The sequence below is a fragment of the Ambystoma mexicanum genome, chromosome 12 (genome assembly GCF_040938575.1).
Source record: "Ambystoma mexicanum isolate Mex_15411 chromosome 12, UKY_AmexF1_1, whole genome shotgun sequence".
Classification (NCBI taxonomy): Eukaryota; Metazoa; Chordata; class Amphibia; order Caudata; family Ambystomatidae; genus Ambystoma; species Ambystoma mexicanum.
In genome coordinates this window covers 600,851,782-600,872,928 of record NC_090936.1, presented here as the reverse complement: position 1 = coordinate 600,872,928, position 21,147 = coordinate 600,851,782, and the positions used below count along the sequence as shown (strand labels likewise).

General features: G+C 47.7%; 1 protein-coding gene across 2 annotated transcripts in view; it reads left to right on the top strand.

Moving 5' to 3' along the window:
• Positions 1 to 21,147, top strand: part of TNKS1BP1 (tankyrase 1 binding protein 1) — a 557,727-nt gene that overhangs the window by 249,625 nt on the left and 286,955 nt on the right. For both annotated transcript variants that reach the window (XR_011281831.1, XM_069628996.1), the window contains exon 4: positions 14,645 to 14,696. Coding sequence is in view for 1 of the 2 variants with exons in the window: in XM_069628996.1 (XP_069485097.1) it covers positions 14,645 to 14,696 (52 nt within the window). In the remaining variant the exon portion in view is untranslated. The remainder of the gene's footprint in view (positions 1 to 14,644; positions 14,697 to 21,147) is intronic.

Here is a 21,147-nt window from a genome sequence, read left to right as displayed (position 1 = left end):
TCCTCTCCCATTGGCAGGGGTACATCCCCTCCACTGGGCTCAAGGGGCTCCCCTGCTCTGGTACACTCCCATCTTCCTCAGTGAACTCCACCCCTCAGCTCCCAAAAGACAATGGGCCTCATTGCGAGTATGGCAGTAAGTGGTAAACTGACGGTAACTGCCAATTTTACCACTATGCCAAATTATAAGGTCGGTATGCAGTGTGGGATTTACCTCCAGTAAGATCCTGTGGATACATTCTGCCACTCACTGTCCAAAAATCGGTCAAATGACTACAGCAGAAATTTTGCCGCAGTAATCCGATGAAAAAGCCCCATAGAGTCCTATGGACTCATAAAAAATGGGGATTTACACCGCCACTTGTAACCCTGCGGTAATTCCGCAGGACAAAATGGTGGTAATGGTAATTCAATTGAGCGGTATTGCAGCAGAGTTACCACCGGAATACTGCCCAACTCGTAATGAAGCCCAATGTCTGGGTTTCTTAGCTTCTGTTATAAAGCCCTCCCATTGGCAGAGGCAAACCTTTGAATTAATTGGATAAATTATCTTCCCATTGCAAGCCAGTGGAAGTAAGTTTTCAAAAGGTTTTCTGGTATCTTGAATTTCTTTCAGTTGGTTCCCAAGTGCAAGAGCTGGTTGTTAGCTGCTCTGTTCCTTGCTGTCCCCCCCCTACAAAGTTGTTTGTTTTGTGGGTTTCTGGTGTTGGGCAGTGTAAGGGGTCAAGAGTAAGACTCGGACACAGTAACACGTTTCAGTATGAAATAGGACCTTTATTTTCAAAATAAGAGGGGTTGAGGAAAACCTACCTGTCCCTATGTCTGAGGGGTTTCCCTGCCTTAACACAACTAATGAACGTCTGTGACAGGATGTTAAACCAAAGAGCGTCCTTTGTCCTATGTCCAAAAACCCTAAACTGACCCATACACGCTAAACTTACAAGAATGTGTACATCAGGATTTCTGTAACCTATGCACGTGTAGCTTTCTTTGAGTTCTGAACATAAAGTTCTAAGGTGTTGAAAAGAAATAGGATTTAAAGTTACACAAGAGGAATAGCTTGTCCCTTCCCCTATGTTTCTTCAGGTCTTTCACTGTCTGTCTGGTACTTCAAGAAAAAAGGTTAAAATAATGTTCAACTGTTTCAAAGGGCTCTCCACTCGTGTCTTTCTTTATGCAATATTTCACTTCACAACTTCAAGGGGGACAACTTCTTCCTTAAATTTCTCCACTTATTATGCTTTCACAGTTTAAAGGAAAATAACTCTTTCCCTTTGTTCCTTCCGTTTTTTCACCATCCAATATATTCCAGTGGAAATAAGCCTTCCCTGGAGTCTATTTTAAACACAGTTCTCTTGAATCTTAGGTTTTTCTCTATTAATCTTAAAGGCATAGGGTTCTTCTCTTTTCATTTGACTGTTCCTCTTTTTACTCCTGGTGTACTCTCCTGCCAGGGTATTGCGACTCGATCACTGATTCGTTCTTACTGTCCCACGGTTTCAGGCTTACTTCTCTTCTCACCTCTGGTTTACTCTCCTGCCATACTATCACATTTCTGTTTCTTGGGTATGGGTCCCAGACTCGGACAGTGCCTGGTTTGCTCTCCTGCCAGGACAATTCTGTTTCTTCGGTGCGGGTTCCAGACTTGCACTGTGCTTGGTTTACTCTCCTGCTAGGGATTTATATCCTTTTATGGGTGTGAGTGATAGTGCTTTTCCATCTCCACTCACTCTTTCTCTCATGCAATAAATAATGCTTTTCCAGTATTGGGTCACCAACCTTTTCTCAGCAAAATTCTTATTGGTATCAACTCCTCTTTTTAAATATTGGTCCACTGACCTTTCTTAACACTGGTCGTATGCATATCAATGTCCTTTTCCAAGCTTTGGGCCACTGACCCTTTCTCATCCACTCCTCTTTTGAAGTATTGGGTCATCAACCCTTTTTTAACACTGGTCGTCTTCGTGTCAATCTGTCGTTCCAAGATTTGGGTCACTGACCCCTTCTTTTTTTTTTTTTAAATATGTTTATTTATAGCAAGGCAGTATAGGTTACAAACAGTATCGGGTGGCAGTATAACATTGCAAAGAAAAGATTCTGGCTTTGTGTTCCTTTCCCCCCATCATTCCGGTTTTCCCGGGCCAGAGATTCAGTCTATCACCCCCGCCTGGTGCGTATTCTCCAGGTCCCCCAGGGCCCAACGGGCGTTGATTGGCTTGAACGTCATTGCAGGAAATCGCTGATCATAGTCCAGCACTGGAGCCCATACATTCTGGAAGCGGTGCAGAGTCCCCGCTCTCGCAGCGGTGACCTTTTCCGCTATTAAAATGTCCCACAATTTTCCCCACCAGTGGGCTAGGCAGGGGCCGTCTTGCGACTTCCAGAAACGGGCCAGGACTGTCTTGCCCGCCAAGAGGCATTGTGTGAGGAGCTTAGCCCTGTTGCCGGAGCGGGGGTAGATTCCGGGGACCGGGATCCCCAGTAGAATTGTCTCAGGGTCCAGTGGGAGGGCGGAGCCGGTGACTTGTTCAATGGTTGAGAGACACCTGGTCCAGAATTGCTGGATCTTGGGGCATGTCCACCACATGTGAAAGTAAGAGCCTGGTTGACTGCAGCCTCTCCAGCAGGCGGGGTCCACTTGTGGATTCATGTGGTGGAGTCTGAGAGGGGGGTAATACCAGCGCAGGGTGAGTTTGTATGCACATTCTTTGTTGGTGACGCAGGTGGAGGAGGAGTGGGTGCGGGACCATATGTCTACCCAAGTTTGGTCATCGAACGGATGGCCTAGGTCCGCCTCCCACTGAGCCATGGATCGAGTTTTTGCCGCCAGAAAGTCCCCCGAGAAGCATCTATATATGGCTGAAGTTCTTCCTCTAGCCGGCAGATCCGCGAGGGTTAGCTCCAGTGGAGTCGGGGGGCGAGTTGCCGCCTGGAGGGTCTGGGGGTGTGCGCACCAGTGGCGGAGCTGGCAGTATGTGAACCTGTCCCTCTCTCGAAGCCGAAAAGTCTCCTTGCACTGTTCGAAGGTCCGGGGTCTGTTTTCGGAGTACATCTGCCCCAGGGTTTCAAGGCCCCCGTCTATCCAATTCTGGAAGTTGCGGGGGAGAGATCCCGGGGAGAAGTCGGGATTATGAAAGATCGGCGAAAGGGGGCCTCGGCCCCTCGGGATTCCTTTCTGCTTTAGAGCCCAGTCCCAGGAGCTTAGGGTCTGCTTCGTTGTCAGTAGGATGTCCTTCCAGCGCGCCCTGAGAGAGGGTTGGATGTGAGGGAGGAACCGGAGGGGGAGCGGGAGCTGGGCTTGCTCCAGTTCCACCCATCTGGGGCGGGCTGTGCTCGACTGCCAGGCGTGTAGGTGTGACAGTTGCGCCGCTGCCCTATAGGCCTGCAGGTCTGGGACCCCTAGGCCTCCCAGCCTGGCGTTACCAATCAGGGTCTTGTGGGGGATCCTGGCCTTTTTGCCTTTCCATATGAATTTCGATATCTTCCTCTGTAAGTCGTGGAGGGTCTGGGTCGGGAAGGGCACCGATAGAGATGAGCAGGCATAGAGGAACCTAGGGAGCAGGTTCATTTTGACAGCCGTGATCCGGCCCATTAGTGAGATCTCTTGCGTGGTCCAGCGCTTCAGGTCTCCCTCCAGCTCCTTGATCAGTTTGGGAAAGTTCGCCTGATAGGTCTCCTTTGGGTTTGCTGGGATGAGAACTCCTAGGTAGGGGATCGAGTGGTCCCGCCATTCAATCGGGCACAGACCCGTTAACGCCTCTTTTTCCTCTGGGCGGAGGCCGATTCCTAGGGCCACTGATTTGGCGAAGTTGACAGTAAAGCCGGTGACCTCCCCCAATTCCTTTATTTCGGCCAGGGCGTGTTTCGCTGAGGTACTGGCTTCCGTGAGTGTCAATAGTACATCGTCCGCGTAAAGAGCGATTTTGTGGTGGGACGGGCCCACCTGAAGTCCCTTAATGGATTCATTCCGCCTGATCTTCTGGGCGAAGGGCTCCATTGTGAGGGCGAAGAGTAGGGGTGACAGCGGGCAGCCCTGCCTTGTCCCACAAGACAGAGGTATCGGGGCTGAGTGGGCGCCATTGATCCTGAGGATGGTTTTAGGCTGCTTGTAGTTCGCCAGGATCATGGCTCGGGCTGTGGGGCCGAACCCAAATGCTTCCAGGGTGCATTCCAGATAGGACCAATCGACTCTGTCAAAGGCTTTGGTTGCGTCCAGGGCCATTAAGGCAAGGCCTTGGGAGTCGCGGTGGGCGATGTTCACTAGGTTCAGAGTCCGCCGTATGTTGTCCCCTGCTGCTCGGTGAAGAATGAAGCCTGTTTGGTCGGGGTGGATTATTTCCGGGAGGATAAGTGCCAGGCGGTTGGCCAAAATCTTCGAGTACAAGTTGGCGTCGATATTCAGTAAGGCGATGGGTCTGTATGACGCCGGATCTCTCGGGTCTTTCTCCGGCTTAGGAAGGAGGACCGTCACCGACTCTTGCATTGTGGGGGTTACAGATCCCGAGACCTGGAAAGAGTTGAAAAGGGCCACCATGTGGGGGATAAGCTGGAGCTTAAATATCTTATAGAACCTCGGGGAGAATCCGTCTGGGCCCGGGGCCCGCGATTTGAGGGCCTTGATGGCTCCGTCAACTTCTTCATCTGTTATTGGGGCTTCCAACTGCTCTCGTGTGGAGTCCGGGAGACGCGTCAGGGCTGCGTTCCGCAGGTATGCCTCCTGCTTTGACCGATCTCGGGGGGGTGCTGTCATGACCTGGGTTAAGTGGTCCGAAGCTAGTTGTAGTTTCGTCTGTTCGGAGTGATGTATCACCCCCTGTGGGTCCCGGAGCCCTATAATTGTGTTGGTCCGTCTTGTTTTAGCTAGCTTGGCCACCAGCAACTTGTTGGCCTTGCTGCTTTTGGCATAGTAAAATTGTTTGGTCTTCGCCAAAAGTTGCGCAGTGTGTTCTGCATAGTGGGCCTCCAGTTTCTTCCTGGCCGAGCGAAGCGCTCTCTGTGTCTTGGGAGACCAGCCACTCTTTTTCTGGGCTTCCTCAGCTGCTCGCAAGTCCTCCTCCAGGGATAGACAGGCTTGTTTCCGGTTTCGATGGTAAGCTACGCCTTGGGCTATCAAGGATCCCCTAACTACAGCTTTCATTGTATCCCAGTTATTGGCTAGGGAGGTGTCTGCGGCTGGGTTCTCCTCAAAGAAGTTCTTGATGGTGGTGGTTATATTGTCTCTGATTGACATATCATTGAGGATTGGGTCATAGAGCGCCCATCTGCGTGTCGCCTTGGCGTGGGTGTTCTGAATGCTTAGTTCCATTATTATCGGAGCATGGTCCGATATAATTCGCTGGCCTATCGACACCTCATTAGCGAGGGCGAGAGTTTGGGGGGAAGATAGAAGGAGGTCGATTCTGGAATAAGTTCGGTGAACGCCCGAGAAGAAAGAGTAGTCTTTCTCGGTGGGGTGAAGCACCCGCCATGTATCCACCACCTCCAGGGTTCTGAAGAGCCGCAGCAGACTGAGGGCCTGACCGAACTCGCCAAGAGCAGGGGGGTTGGATTTGTCCTTAGTGGGCACTGACCCCTTCTTAATACTGTTCGTATTTGTGGCAATCTCTCTTTCCAAGATTTGCGTCACCAACACTTTATTAAAACTGGGGGTGGGGGAGTAGTGAGCCAATTGAAAGGGTGCCCTCTTTTTTTTTTGGTTTAGGGGCACGTAGGGAGAGGACTGAGTCACAGTAGTACACTATTGTCAAATAGCCAGCTTTTGTTGTTTCTTTAATAAGAATTGTGTCCAACAATTTTGTTTTATGTTGTTTTTATGTTAAAGTGTGACCATCGAGTCAACTAAACATGTTTTATGATGTGTGAAAAATAAACTGTGATACATTTTTTTGCTAATCCGACCCCGTCATCTTTTTACATTTGTTAAAAAGATGTGCATTTAGTTTGACTTGGGTTCTAAACTTGCTCCCAAGCCTCCAGTACTCACTTTGTTAGGTAGCTTGTGGGGTCTCTTTTTCATTGTGTACCTTTATTAAAACTGTTCATATTTCTATCAGTTCCTCCAGTTACTTAAATTGGACTTTTTCGTGCTGTTAATGATGTGCAACAATCACTCTCAAGCGCTGTGGTAACCCACTCACTCTTTCTGGGCGTACTGGGCAGCTCTGGCGTTACTCGCGTCTTTCGATCGTCTTCTCTTTCGGTTTGCTGCCTGGGGGCGCATCCCATTAGCCGCCTGGCTCCGCTTTATCTTCCTTTGCTTCTGGTGGCTCCAGCCACCTATTGCAGTAAAGCGGCAAGCATCTCTTGGTCTGATCTCTATGCCTGCCGTTCTCGTCGGCTTTCGTGCTGCTGTGCAGCGCGTGCTCACCTCTGGTGTTCCAACCAGCGTCTGCAAAAGCTACGTTTCGCTGCAGTCTCTTCCTCGTATTTTGTTCAGCTGACTGTGTTTTCAACTTCCCCTAAGTGGACCTCTCGCAGATAGCCACCTCCAGGGTCAGAGTCAGGTAGCTTCTGTCTTTCACTGGCCACATAAGAAAAGCTTCTGTCCGGAGAATCAGTGAGGATGTTATTAGATTTGTCACAACAGGCAAACCTCTATTAAGTCTCCATCTGTGCAAAAATCATTTTTCCTGTGGGAATGGGGAGGAAGTATTTTTCTTTAAATTCTGCAGTTGCTGGGGAGGGAGAAAACAGTTCTCCTTTACAACCTGTTCTTCTTGGGGGCATAGAGTATCTTTCTCTGAATCCCTGAAAGACGCTCCAGAATTTGCTATGAGCTTTGATCTCCCAAACCTAATGCATTTTGGGAGATCTAGTCCCGAATACCCTGTTTTTCACAATATTTTCAATGGCTGATTTACCTGATGTGAGGCCTGGAAGTCACTTTCGAAGAAAGGGTAGTCTGTTGAGGAGATTGACGACTACTACGAGCCTTATGGGCGTATTCCAACTCTGAAAGCAAATGTGTTCCTTAACATGGGTGTATCCTGGAAAGAGGCACAGCAATTCAGTTTTTAACCACCATGAAAGAAGGTTGGCTTGTTCTGCCTCATAAAAAGACTGAGGTCTCTGCAAGCTCGGCATCAGTTGTGAATCAGCCCTGACCCAATACTGTATTCACGCCCTCAATGTGATCCTTCCAGAAGCCATTTGGCAAATTGTCGAATTACCCAGTGACAGAATCTTCAGGGAGTGAACACGGAGATCAAAAGTATGCCTGTTTGAGATTACACCAGAAAGATGGCAAAAGTCCAGAAGATGCCATGGGAGAGGTCAACTAATGCTTCTGATGAAACATTGCAGCAGTGAAGTGAGGATTGTTATTGGGGGCAAGGGGCTGCAGAAGGTGACTCTGCTTGGTCAATTAGCTGTGGCAGTTTGGGCTAGATCACCCGACCCAGGGGAGGGTTTATCAGCCACTGTGCACCTGACTGTTAGTGGACCTTCCTCAGGCTGTGCAGCAAACAGGGGCTGCATCACCATAATCTCTGAAAGATCTAGGGAAGTGGCAGCCAGCAGAGATGACTGTACCAGAAAAAGAGACTTTGAGAACAGGGGTTCCATGTAATTTCGCCGACAGCTTTACGACGGGTGTTTTGCTGCAGGAATTTTTAAGAAAAACTGAATTGACTTTTTTTTATTATTTGGGGGGGGGTTCCCCTCCCCCCAATCCCACCTTCATGGGCCCCCCCCCCAATCCCACCTTCATTTGACTATTTATTTTTTATTTCCCTTCCCCCAACCCTTTATTTGCCCTTTCCCACCTCCAAAACATTTCGATGACATTTTGCATAAAAACTCCTGCCTCAAAATAAAAAAACGGATGTTGGCGAAAGGTCGCAATACAGAACAGGCATCCACTGGGAGTGGGTCCGTGGATAGTGTATCAACTATATTGTAAATGTTGTAGAAGGACCACAAAGGAAGTTCACTGTGTCCCCGTCGGGTGTGTCCAGAAGCTTTCAGAAGGAGCAGCAGTCCCATTAGCCAGACGGATGGGCAGAATATTATAAATAGAGGAAGAGCAGATTAATGAACATATCGGAATATGGAGCCATCGTTTTGTGGTGCAGTGGATGCCAGCAGCAGCCAGCCCTGTATAAAAGGTGGAAGGACCTGTGGCAATTCAGAAGGCTGTCTTGGGACTCCTGTGGCCAGGATGGGCATCTGACATCATAGCTGGTGTCGCAGGCTCCAATGGTAAAAAGAATGACGAATCTTGAATCATCATGTTCAATACCCATGTCAACCGATTTGTGGGTACTGCCCAGCGCAGGTCGGAAGAGCAGGCAACGCCAATCTTTGTCATTCTTTTTATGACCACGTGTCTTTAGTTTTTGGCACTGAGTTTCTGCAAGTTTGTTGCTCGGAAGCCAAGGGTCAGTTCACTACTTTTGCCACAGGATCCACAGCTGACCAGCCATTTTTCATTGGAGTAGGACTGAATGAACGAGCTGCTTGTGCTGACGCTGATGATAATGGCGTTGACCCTAGGTTCTTCACAAGCCTAACAATGTAGTGTGCTCCATGCTTACAAATAGATTTACGACTGGACTACACCTGATGGTGTTGAGCAGTCCTACTCCCACAGCCCACTCCGAGTGCTCATGTGACGTAGCTCACGAGCCACATATCACCATCAGCTCCTATTTGAATCACAGTGACCATAACGTCAATGATATAAGTCTGGTCAGGCAGCTGATACGTGACACAGACACGCATTGGTGAACCAACCTAAATTGACCATCAAATGTTGCAAGATTGTACCCCAGTGTAATCTGTAAGGTTCCTCTTTGAGTGCAAATAACAAGCTTTCCGAAAGCATAAGGAAGACTAGACTATACCAGATAGAAAAAGGCCAGAGGACCAGAAATAAGTCTGTCGGTGCCTCTGTATCTGCTACAACGGCATACTGTGGGTTCCGAAGCCTGACTGCGTGAGCGCTAGATCCCTTTCTCAGCTTTTTGTTTCACCTCCTCTGGGATTGCTTGGGATGGGCTCTGTAGTTGACAACTCGAGTCTCAGTTGGCCCCATTACCAGGATCTCAACAGGTAAACCATCCCCTCAATGTCAGTGGGCTATATCATTTGGGAGTCCCGTAGGTACCCTCATCCATGAAAGTCGGGGTCTTTCTGACCTCACTACTGACCGAACCATTCAAGTTCTTCCATCTAAGTGCAGATTAGTCTTAAATGCTGCTTGTATGATAACAAGTGGATAGGAACTTGCTAAAGTTTCTTCACTAGTGCATGTTAAGACTGGTAATCATGGTCTCCTTTGGTGAGGAGAGTGACATTCCACGTGGGGACCACTGCGTTTGCGAGAGTTATAACTCTCTCCACACGCAGGATGGCACTTTCCTCATCAAAGGAGAGCATGATTACCCGTGTTAAGATGCAACCAATAAAGAGATTGGTAAAATCAATGTCTTGGAGAGATAAACCTTGTAATCGGAGACTTCACCTAACAATTGCAAAGAAGGCATAAACTCTGTAAAGGAACATTCCGGGTCCGAAATCAAAACCAGTAGGTCATCGGCATATAAACATACCTTAGAGGTTGTATTATTCTCACTCCCCCTTTTATAGGTTATTTCTCACTTGTGCTCCTAAGGGTCTCATAACCTGGTCATTAGCCTTTTCAAACCTGTTGCCAACAATGAGCTTCATTCAATAAAAGACAGTCTTCCTTCTGGCGATTGTATCATCTAGAGGATGACCTTATAACCTGTTCCACAAAGACATGCTTGCCAGATTTTACAAGTTTCAATCAGGGTTCCATATTAATTATGAGATTTACGCTCTTATTTTCTTTCCATATTCTCCTCTGTATCCTAAAATCAACATCTGCAACCTGGAGGTGCTGAAAGCTTTAAAATCGTACTTGCATATTGCAAAAGCCATAGTCTCCTGTGGCAGTCTAGTTATAACTTATGCTGGCCCTTGCTGAGTTAGTGTCCAGAGTCTCAATTACAGGAAGTCTCTAATTTTTTTTGTAGTCCTACTCTGCCAATTGGATCCGTCCTCTGTCAGTACCTGGATCCCAAGAAAGGCTTCTGGCGGACCAAAGCAGGTCGCTGCCGGGTGTAAAGGCTGAGTGACGGGAGAAAGGGCAAGGCCCTGTCACCCCCAGATCAAAGAAGGGTACCCAGGGTATCTCCCCTCTCCCGGTCTACATATAAGGAGACTGACTTGATGTCTTCGTGGGGAGTTCTTGAATCTCTCTGTAGGATGACAGAACGGGTTTCAATACTCTAATTGGCAGGATGCTAAGTGTGTAATACACTCTTTCGCCAGTATACTCACGTGGATGTGTGTAGAGTTGGGCAGTGAACCTAACCCGTGCTGGGTGGAAAAGACCAGACCCTGCAGGAACGGGTACAAGATGATGGATGCATAAGGAAAAAAATGACCTAAAACACACTCTCTAGGAGATCTAGGTCTCCTGCTGTTCCTGACAAATAATACTTACTATGAACAGGCGTGGACTGGGTATTCACGTAGTCTGCAATGGTGCAGTGTAAGGCGTTGGAGCAGAAATCCAACGTTGCTCAGACGCTGCGCTCCTTGCAGTGATCCGTCTTATTAGGCAAACCGGAAGTGGTGCTCTTTTCTTCCGGTTGGCTCACAATGATTCCCTTGCCTGACGCTGTCCCGTGAGATGCCATGTTGGATACAGGTGCCAGGCAATGGGATGAGCTGGATGCCGTGTAAAGGATGGCGTTTGTGGGATGTGGAGCAAGGTTTTCCTAACATCCTCTGGATGTCTGTCGCACTGGTGCAATTGACCAAACCAATATCAGCAGCTTTCCAGAGCCATGTTCCACAGGGCGTGTCCTAAAGGCAGCTACAAGGGGGAACACTCAATGCCTCCTACAAGCATTTCACTCTTAGTCTTGTCAAGATTAGATGCTTAATAAGGCCAAACTCGCATTAATAATATCATTGGCTAGATTTTGAATCGTTTGATATTTCACCCTCTGCCCCCAGTTTGGATTTCTAAGGCATTGCAATCTTCCCACAAAACTGGACTAAAAGGGGCTGGATCTAACAGTACAAGTTAATGAAGCATCCTACACAACTTCTTTGAAGTACCCTTTCTTCAGACAACACACCTCACTTCCATCTGTTTATATGTGTAAGGTATATATTGCGAGAAGAGGACTGAGGTATATAATGAGGTCATAAGGAAGAGGCTTAGACATCAGGTCAGAGAGACGCTGGGGGCTGGTGGCGTCCACCTATCTACAATGCTTGCCCCCAAGGACATACAGGGAGGGGCTCTCCCAGGGCCTCCAAACCATCTCCAGCCTCATGAGTAAGGCTTCTTAAAATGTCCCAAGACACCGACGATGGATTAGGGTTCAGGGTTTTCAAACTGTCCCGGGAGCGGTGTGGACTCTGGCATCTGAATGGTATTAATTAAGGAGGGACGTGAAGAACTCTGAACTTGCTGCATGTGGACGCAGGACTCTGCGAGCCACATCTTCCTAACATCCTGTCACTGCAGGCAGCAAGGAATTGGGCCATGTGCGCTGCTCATGAACACAACCTACATCACACTAGGCAAGCTTGCAGTTATGCCCTGCAGAAAGTGAATCATACCACAGGAAGAGTCGGGCATCCTCAGAACCCAGACAGATCAGTTGGGTGGTGAGCGCCCAGGAGAGACGCAGCATCTTTTTTCAAAATGGCTACTCGCTATTACATGACTTCACTGTGCAGAACTGTGGGTTGGTCCACCACACCATTGAGCTCACTTGAAGGAACTGCGGTCTAAACAGTCGCCAACCTGTCCCAGGCCCCTTGCCTCACTCTTTATATAAAATGTGCTTGCCGTTTATGGAGGCATGTAGTCATGAAATGAAGTCCTCATAAGGGTCCAGGAATATTAACAACCTTTTTGTGTACCCAGATGTATTTTCAGTTCATGCCGCGCACAGGAGCTCTACTACTGTGTTCTCTGATATCCGAGAGGGCCCATGTAAACATTCACAAATTCTATTATTTATGAACATTTCTGGGCACAAAGAAAGTATCTGCTGCAACAAAAATAGCTAGGTTTTTAAAGTTTTTAACTTGCCTAAAAATATCCCAGTTGACAACAAGAAATGCTTTTTTACTCCTTGAAAAATCCATTTACCTCAACTCCCAAACGTAGGGAGTAAAATACTCCATCAAATTATTTTTTCTAGAGCCCTGTTTCGGCTGCATGTACCTCTTTGGTCTCCTAACTGCGGTTTGGAAATCCCATAAGCCTAGAGGAGGAAGAGGGAATTGAGTACCTGGGAACAACAGGGTCTCTATGGGGAGTAATGGGTGCTAAATTCGTTAACACTTTGTTGTCTCTGATTTTGAAGTTTTTTTCACCCGGAATTGGGTTCTTTTTAACAAATTGCAAGATGTTTGGACCTTTCTGGTACTTCTTTGGATAAATCTGCAACACAACTTAAATACAAATGTTACCCATTTGCAACACTCATTTGTGGATTGCTGTTTGTTCCCATCTGAGTTCCCCACTTCCTGTGCCCTACAACGAGGACCTCGGTCCCGTAAAGCAGTAGTTGTGACCAGAGAGGGCATCTTCTTTGAGGAATGAACATGCAGCTCGCTGGATCCTGCTGGCTGCGGAAAAGCAGCGTGATTTATTGCCACATTGTCTATTTTTGACAAGGGTATGTTACACAAATTCTAAGGGTTTGTAGGCCTGTTACTGAAGGAGGTACTCCAATCCCCACTGGAAAGGTTCCAGGTCATAAATTCGATTGGCTGCTTTATCTAGAATAGGCTGCATTGGCCCTTGATTTCATTTGTCTTTTTTTTATAATTGATTTTTTGCCCTTTTAAAGAAGAAAAATATGGAGCGTTCATCCTCATAGTCTATTTCCACAGCCCTGCCCCACTTTTTTCACTTTGTATGATGCTTTGCGACACATATTCTCGTTCCCAGCATTTTTTTCCCTCAATAGAGGTGTCAAAATGGTGGCTTCTCAATAGATTTATAAAATGGATGACTGTATAGATCATGGTCATCGTCGAGTATGAAAATTGATGAAGCGTGAGAAGAGCTTCCCTCAAAGTTAAACCAAGAGAAGGCTACCTGCACAGTGTGGACATGCCCAAGGTGTTGACTGAAGACCATTCCACTGAGGAGGATAATGTTGTCAATATTAGAGTGTGATGTCTACTTTTAGCAGCGACCCTATGTGTAATGTGTGCAGGATTTACGGGTGAATAGGTGATTCCAAGGGGATGTATTACTAGGCTAAATGAACAGCATTTGCTGCATAACTTTGTCCTGGAATGGATAAAATGCACAGGAGAGAGCCCAGAGTATGAGTGGGTGTGTGTAACTCATGATCGGTGCTTAGCTGCACTGACTACCAGAATTCTGAGGTTATGCTAGATCTAGCAGCTTTTCACACAACCAGCCCTTTCTCTTGCCCTAGGACTTCTGAATGGTGGTTCTGGTCACAGTGATCATGTATATGAATTCAGGGCTCGCATCTGTTCACCTGCCCACCCCTCTCAAAGTGGCCCGCCACACAGCGGCTTGCCTCATCACTAGCTCTAGGAGACTTGATCACATCACCCCCACAACACATAAATTGTACTGGATTCCCACCCAGGGTTGGTTCAAAACCGCATGTCTCAACTAAAAGTTAACCACCGCTAATGCAACGGCCTACCTGATGGCCAAATCAAAAACATTGGCCCGCCACACTGTCATCTTTCAGTAAGACCATCACGAGACTGTAAACTAGACTGGCTAGCAAGGAGAACATTAGAAAACTGTCCTTCTCATGCTACGCTCCGTTCCTCTGGAACTCCATCCCGGTGGCAATGCGAAATGCTTCAAGTTGCCTTCAGTTTAGGAAAGAACTGAAGAATGGGCTCTACCAGCAACACCTTGGTGTAACCTAGATTCTCCGGCTAGCCTGTTCACATGCCAATCCATATATTGCTCTGTGATAGTTGATACTAGCGCTTGCTTGATGACTTGTTAAATTCTCGCTGTTTTGCTCGACGACTGGTACAGTATTCCGTTGCTCCTTAGCTAGGTTGGCGCTACTAAAAAAAATCACACAGTAATAATATTAATAACCAGCTGAAGAGAAGGAAAGTGTTCTGCTCAGCGCGTGGTTCCTGAAGGCTGAGTATCCCTCCCACAGAAGCCTGAACCATGCAGCTCTCATTGCCCTATTCAGCTATGGTATGCAGGAAGAGGATGCCAAATGTTTGTCCGAGTGGCAGCCCAGGCAGAGTTTTATCTTCATAGAAAGGGGGGAAAGGTCCTTTATATAGCTTCATAGTCATTTATTTGCCTGTGGGCTACAACCATACATACTCTGTGCCCACCCAGCATGAGAAGGTGCCCCTGTGCTAGTGTGCCAACTGTGTGGCTGTGTACCTTCTCTGCTTGCTATTTTCTCTGCTGCCAATCTGCGCCCATGTTCATCCAGTTTGAGAATTTGCCTATGCTATGCCTATGTACCTTCTCTATGTGCTGTCTGTTCTATGTCTACACTTTGTGCCATGCTTGGTCCCACCCATTGCCCCTGCTTTCTCTGTCATTCCATGCAATGGCCCCTCTGTGCCCATATACACTGGATGATGAGTGATCCTTTTTTTCTCTCCCTTATCAGCTTCTACCCGTCTGGCAGGAGCCCAGAAAGGCAAACAGACTCTGCGTCCACAGTGAGTACCTCTGTTCTCGTGTCTGCACCCCTACTCCTAATTGCCTGAAAACCTCCGATGTGCAGTTACAGGATGCCAGATACTAGCAATATGATATGGAGCCAGACTGCGCGTGCTGAAGGGGAGCCAGCCTGTGTGTGTGTGTGTGTGTGTGTGTGTGTGTGTGTGTGTGTGTGTGTGTGTGTGTGTGTGTGTGTGTGCGCGCGCGCTGATGGGGAGCAAGCCTGTGTGTGCGCTGATGAGGAGCAAGCGTGTGTGTGTGTGTGTGTGTGCGCGCGCTCTGATGGGGAGCAATCCTGGGTGTGTGCGCGCGCTGATGTGGAGCACGCCTGTGTATGTATGTATGTGTGTGTGTGTGCGCTGATTGGGAGCGTGCGTGTGTGTGTGTGTGTGTACACTCTGTGGGAACTGTGATATCATTACTATCACACACCATCTCTGTGGGTATTTCAGCATCACTATTAGGACAAAACATTTCTGTTGGGACTTTACTATCATCAAGACACAGGGAAGCTCTGTGGGGTCTTTAAAAGCATTATCATCACACATCTCTATGGGCACTTTAATGTCACACATTCCACATAATATCTATGAGGGGGATTTTAAAGCCCTTATTACACAATGGGAGTCATTACGAGTGAGGCGGTAATGGGTTAACGGTGCTGGTAAAGGTGCCGGAGCCGTCAACCCCTTACAACCTCATTACGAGTCTGCTCGTGGGAACGCGCTAAGGATGCCTGGTTTTACCAGGCGCCCTTAGCGGATCCCCGCGAGCAGACCAGGGTGCTAACAACGGGCCCGTTATTAACAGGCCCGTTGTTGGCACCCTCCCCATTCCCAATGAGCCCTATGGAGGCTCGAATGGGAATGGGGATGGGTTCCTTGAATTAGGAATAACCGGGCCCTCCAAGGTCGGAATGGCCCGGTAATTCCTCATTCAAGGAACCCAGACCCGGTACCCGGTACCCAGTAAGTGGGTAGCCATGCCGCTAATAGCGGCATGGCTACCTCCTAACTTGTAATGACCCCCTATATCTTTGTGAGCACATTAACATCATTATCATCACACAGCATCTCTGTGGGGACCTGAACATCATTATCATTGCACAGCATCTCTGTGGGGACCTGAACATCATTACCATCACACAGCATCTCTGTGAGGACCTCAACATCATTATCATCACTCAGCATCTCTGTTGGGACTGGAACATCATTATCACACAGCATCTCATCTCTGTGAGGACCTGTACACCATTACAATCACACAGCATATTTGTGAGGACCTGCAAATCATTATCATGACACACAATCTGTACTGGCCCTTCTACATCGCTAATGTCACATATTATGTCTATTGGGACTTTAACATCACAATAATTACACATCATCTTTGTGGGGACTTCAACACTGGTATTACTACAGAGTATTACTGTGGGGTCTTTACCATCATTATTGTCACACACCATCTCTGCGGGGGACGGTAACACCACTGTTATGATGCACCATCTCTGTAAGGACTTTAGCATAATATTAATCACACACCATCTATGTGGGGACTTCAATAACAATATTATCACACACAATGTTTGTGGGGTTATTCCCTTTACCTCAATCACGCAGCATCACTATCGGGAAATTAACTTCACAATCATCACATACAGTCCCAAAGTATTGAGTGAAATCTGTATCATACCAATCATACAGATCATTGGGCAAGATGGCGATGGTGAAACAATGAAACCTGAATTCAAATCACTGCTTCCCACCTTGACGACGGTGTGTGATCCTGGGTTATGCATGTCATCCCTCTATGTGCCAGTTCTCTTTTCTGACACATTTGGACTGTTTGATATAGGATTTAATACCAGAATTAAGAGCCTTTAAGTGAATATGCTCTACCATCTATCTGTTGAGCATCCCTAGGATGTGGGGAGGTACCAATTGTTAGAACTAGAATTGTATAATGTGAAAGAGTACAGTAAAAGCTTTAGTCATTTATATATGGATGTATTTAATTCCAAATAAGAATGATGAAATAAGTCCCCACAAGGATGGTAACACATGTTCAAGTCCCCACAAAGATGGGACCGTACACGCGAGTAAAAATAAGCATTTTTGCAAATATGAAGTTGGATCCTGCATTTTGAATTTTTTCTGAACATAGTTCTGCTATTAGCCCATTTCTAAAACATTGGGAAGGGTTAGTCCCCACAAGGCAGGTATCCACACATAGTCCCCACAAGGTAGGTAAAGTGTGTGTGTGTGCTGATGGGGAGCAAGCCTGTAGCCTGTGTGTGTGCTGATGGGGAGGAGCGCGTGTGTGTGTGTGTGTGTGTGTGTGTGCTGATGGGGAGCAAGCCTGTGTGTGTGTGCACTGATGTGGAGAAAGCCGGTGTGTGTGTACTGATGGGGAGAAAACCTGTGTGTGTACTGATGGGGAGAAAGAAGCCAGCCTGTGTGTGTGCTGACCAAGACCAGCCTTTTGTCTGTCAAATGCCCAAGAACTAGCCTGTGTGTTCTCAGTGATATGGGCTGGCTCGTGTTGATAGGAAGCCAACATGTGTGTGTTAATCAAGATGACCATCTGTTTAGGCTAAAAGGTCCTCATCAGACCGCATCAGTGCACACCTGACCATGTTTCCAGTGGGACACCAAGGGTTTTGCAGGTGTCTTTCACTGCAGGATGGCACAAACTAATATCTATATACCCTAAGACATACAACCTCGTTGACAGCTCTACTCTATTGTACTTCCGTTTAGTGAACTCGCACTGGATCTTCAACTTGTTCTCTGTTGGGACTAACTCAATGCTGAGCTCAGACCAGCACAACACTGTGCATTGGTCACAAGCTAAGTTCTTTATTGGTTTGACTTGTTCCTGCCCAAAGCCCTGTACCCCGTTGTCATGGTCTGTTTATGCAATATCTGGCCCCAGCTCTTTGCTCTCGCTTTTCATTCCTACCAATGATGTTATTCTGGAATGTTCTTTTATGGCTCGCCTTACATTCAGGGGGCACTGGGAGATGGTTGGAGTTGTTGCTGCACCCCTCGGGGTCCTGGCATTTCCCTTGAACCTGAATAAATCATTCTTAAATTCACTTGGATGACAGTTGGCCTCATTACGAGTTGGCCGGTCCAGAAATGGTGCCGGTAACAACGTATACCGGCATTTCCGGACCGGCCAACTCCAAGTCTGCCGGTAGGGACTCTGACCTACCAGAAGGCCTGAACTGCTGGTAGATCAGTACCCTACCAGAGGATAAATGCCTGAATCACTGACAGTTACTAACAGTGCTGGTGATTCAGGCAACCCCATCCCATGGTGTTCTATGGCACTCCATAGAATGGGGAGTTACTGGCTTCTCTGCCGCCCATAATGCCGGGATATCGGGCGGCACAGATGGTATGGTAGTTCCCCAGTTTCCTGCCGGACTTACTGGTGGGATACCACGGAACTCCTAATGAGCCCCAGTGTCCTTAACTGTGTGAGCCAGCGCACAACATTCTCCAAGTATTATCTCCCACACTCTAGCAGCATTACAACCACAAAGACGTCTCACTCCTTGGCCCATGGCATATGTTTTCATGCACACTCCAACTCTCTAGAGTTCATACACGGTGATGTTCTGCCTTGCCCATTATTAAAAATATGATACTCTGTATAAAACCTGGATTGGAGCCCTGCTGAGTGTTCCGGTAGCTGCTCAGTCTTTGAGATCCCTCTTGATGTATTCAAAGTTCAGGAAATATTCAAAGAATAACATTGCAGGGTTTTTATGCCCAGATGCACCAATATATTATTCTCTTGTAACCAAAAGATATGTTGCAACCTACTTGCCATCACCTCTGGCTATGTCATGTACAGGACCGACACACCATCCGCTAGAGGTGGTGGGGTTGCATTGATTACCAAAGAGTCCATCCCCATTAGACATGCCACAATACCCATGGCGGGCAACTGCAACCTCCTTTCTGTTAAGTTGTCCCTGTCACACACTGACACCATGACCATCTTTGTCATCTACCGACTTCCTGGCCCCATCCTTAGTTTTGAAGAGGATCTCACACATGCTGTGGGAGCTAACATCAAGACCACCTCCAGAACTATCCTTTTAGGGGTCCTTAACTTGGGTCTCAATGACCTGTCGGACTCGCAGGCATCCACAATAGCCATTTCACTCGGTGCCTTTGGCTTCCGACACTGTATTCAAAGCCCCACTGTGAGAAACCTGAGGGTGTCCTTACATTCACACTTAAACCCCCTGTATCCTCTGCTCGGGTGGCCAGAGAATGGTAAACACTGTTGGATCCCAACCCTGGAGGTGGATATGCGAGTGAGGATCACTTGGGCAAGGGAGACTTGGGGAGATAGGAAGAGGTGAGACATGGTATCCCTTTCCCCATTGAGAATGAGGCTTATCCTCATCCGACCTTTATAGGGTACTGTAAGGCCATTTCCCTTCCCGACATCCCCACTGTCCCACATTCATATGCCTTTAAGACTGAGATGAGGAAGAGGCAACTAGGAGTAATGCTAACTTTTTGTCAGACTCACCACTATGGTACTGAGTCGAGGAAGATGACTGTGAAGGGTCAGGCATGCCCACTTAATTTTTCTAACTATGGTCAGGCAAACTACTCGCAACTGCTGCCTATTGAAAGACCGCAGGTGCTTAAAGGGAGGACCAAGCAGCATAGAGGAGAGAACCTGCCTAAAGAGAAGGAAGCAGCAGGTGTGACCAATTTGAAGCAGAGGAGGTGTTGTAGCAGGGAAAACTGTAGCATACAGAGAAAGCTGTTGGGAACAGAGCATGCTGGGACTGAGGACTCCTTGCTGTTTGGGTCCTGTCCTGCGGTCAGGGCCGGTCTTTGCATCAGGCAGTCCAGGCGGCTGCCTGACGTCAGTCAGCCTCTAGGGGACGCTACATGCAGTCCACAGTGCCAGTGCTAGAATACACGTGTGATACGTTTGTTTCCTAACATTATAAAAATTAATGTGCCTGTTTATTTTTATAATGTTAGGAAACAAACGTGTTTCATGTGTATTCTACCACTGGTACTGCTGCAGGCTGTGGCCTCGGCCAGGGCACTTTCTAGTCCATTTGGTGACCAGAGCGAAACACTAGGAATGCCCCCCCCGCACCACATCCCATGCGCCACTCCCACTGCACCCCGCGCTCCACTCCCGCCACACCCTGCGCACCATTCCCACCGCACCCCGCGCATCACTCCCACTGCACCCTGCGTGCCATTCCCAAACTACACCGTTAAGGAACTCCTACCCAACAGTCCATCACACAAGAAATGAATTGTCATTTGCAACGGTGGGCCACTTTTTCACTGGTGCCCAAAACAATTTTATGCCCCAGTCCCACTTAGGCTGCAGATAATGAGGACTGGGCACACCAAGAGACCATGAATATGGCATAGGATGCAGTATATACAACCAACAAAGAACACAAGATGCTGAAGCGGGTTTGGAGGCAACCTAACACAAAAGGACAATGACAAGGAGACACCTGAACCCAATAAACAATCACTTTAACATTCTTTGAATGGGAATCAAGTGTATGCTTTGATACAGTAAAGTCTTGACTGTTGTAAGGATACATGGACCAGGATTCTTTATTTATTCATTCAATGTTTGTCGGTACCTGCATATTTATTTATTTATGCCATGTGTGTCGGATACAAGTATCCGACAAACATTGCATAAATAAATTATCCGTCTCCATGTACCCGACAAACATTGCATAAACAAATAAATAAGCCAGTTCGTGGCTTAAAGAATATTTACTCAGCAACACTGGTCAAAACTATTATCCGCATAGTGAAGTAACTCATCACCATTGCCATGGAAGTGGTTTAAAGTGTAATTGATATATAGTTTGGAAAAGAAGCGGCATGAAAGAAATAGCGCTGCTTTAAACTATTATTTTGGCCATTTTCTGGGCTTGCAGGGACGCACCATGGGCCCAAATGGGTCTCCATTTGTATCGTGTCAGGGCCCACGGTGCGTCACTGCAAGGCACGCCCACTGCCCACAGCACCTCCTCTCCCATCTCAATGCCAGCACAAAACCATTTAGTGACTAATGGGCCACCATTAGCAGTTTCCTGTGGGCATTGTGATGGAAGGGGCTGGACTTGGCTGCAGGGGGACCTAAAGTGTTTTTACTGGTGTGCTTATGCCCCCTACCCCAAGTGGTGCGAAAGTGGTCCGAGGGAGCCTCTGACTTCTGTAATGTCACGTAGTACTTTAGTACTATGTGACATTACAGTCGGAAGGGGCAGAGCCAGCACCTGACCTGCTGGAACTTTCCCCACGTCAATGCGCCGCCCCACCAACTGGGGAATTCCATCCCGTCGAGAGGCTTCAGGGACCGGGGCAATTGCACCCCGGGCAGTTGCCCGCCTCGCCCGGGCCAAGAAACGGGCCTGGCCTCGGCCCT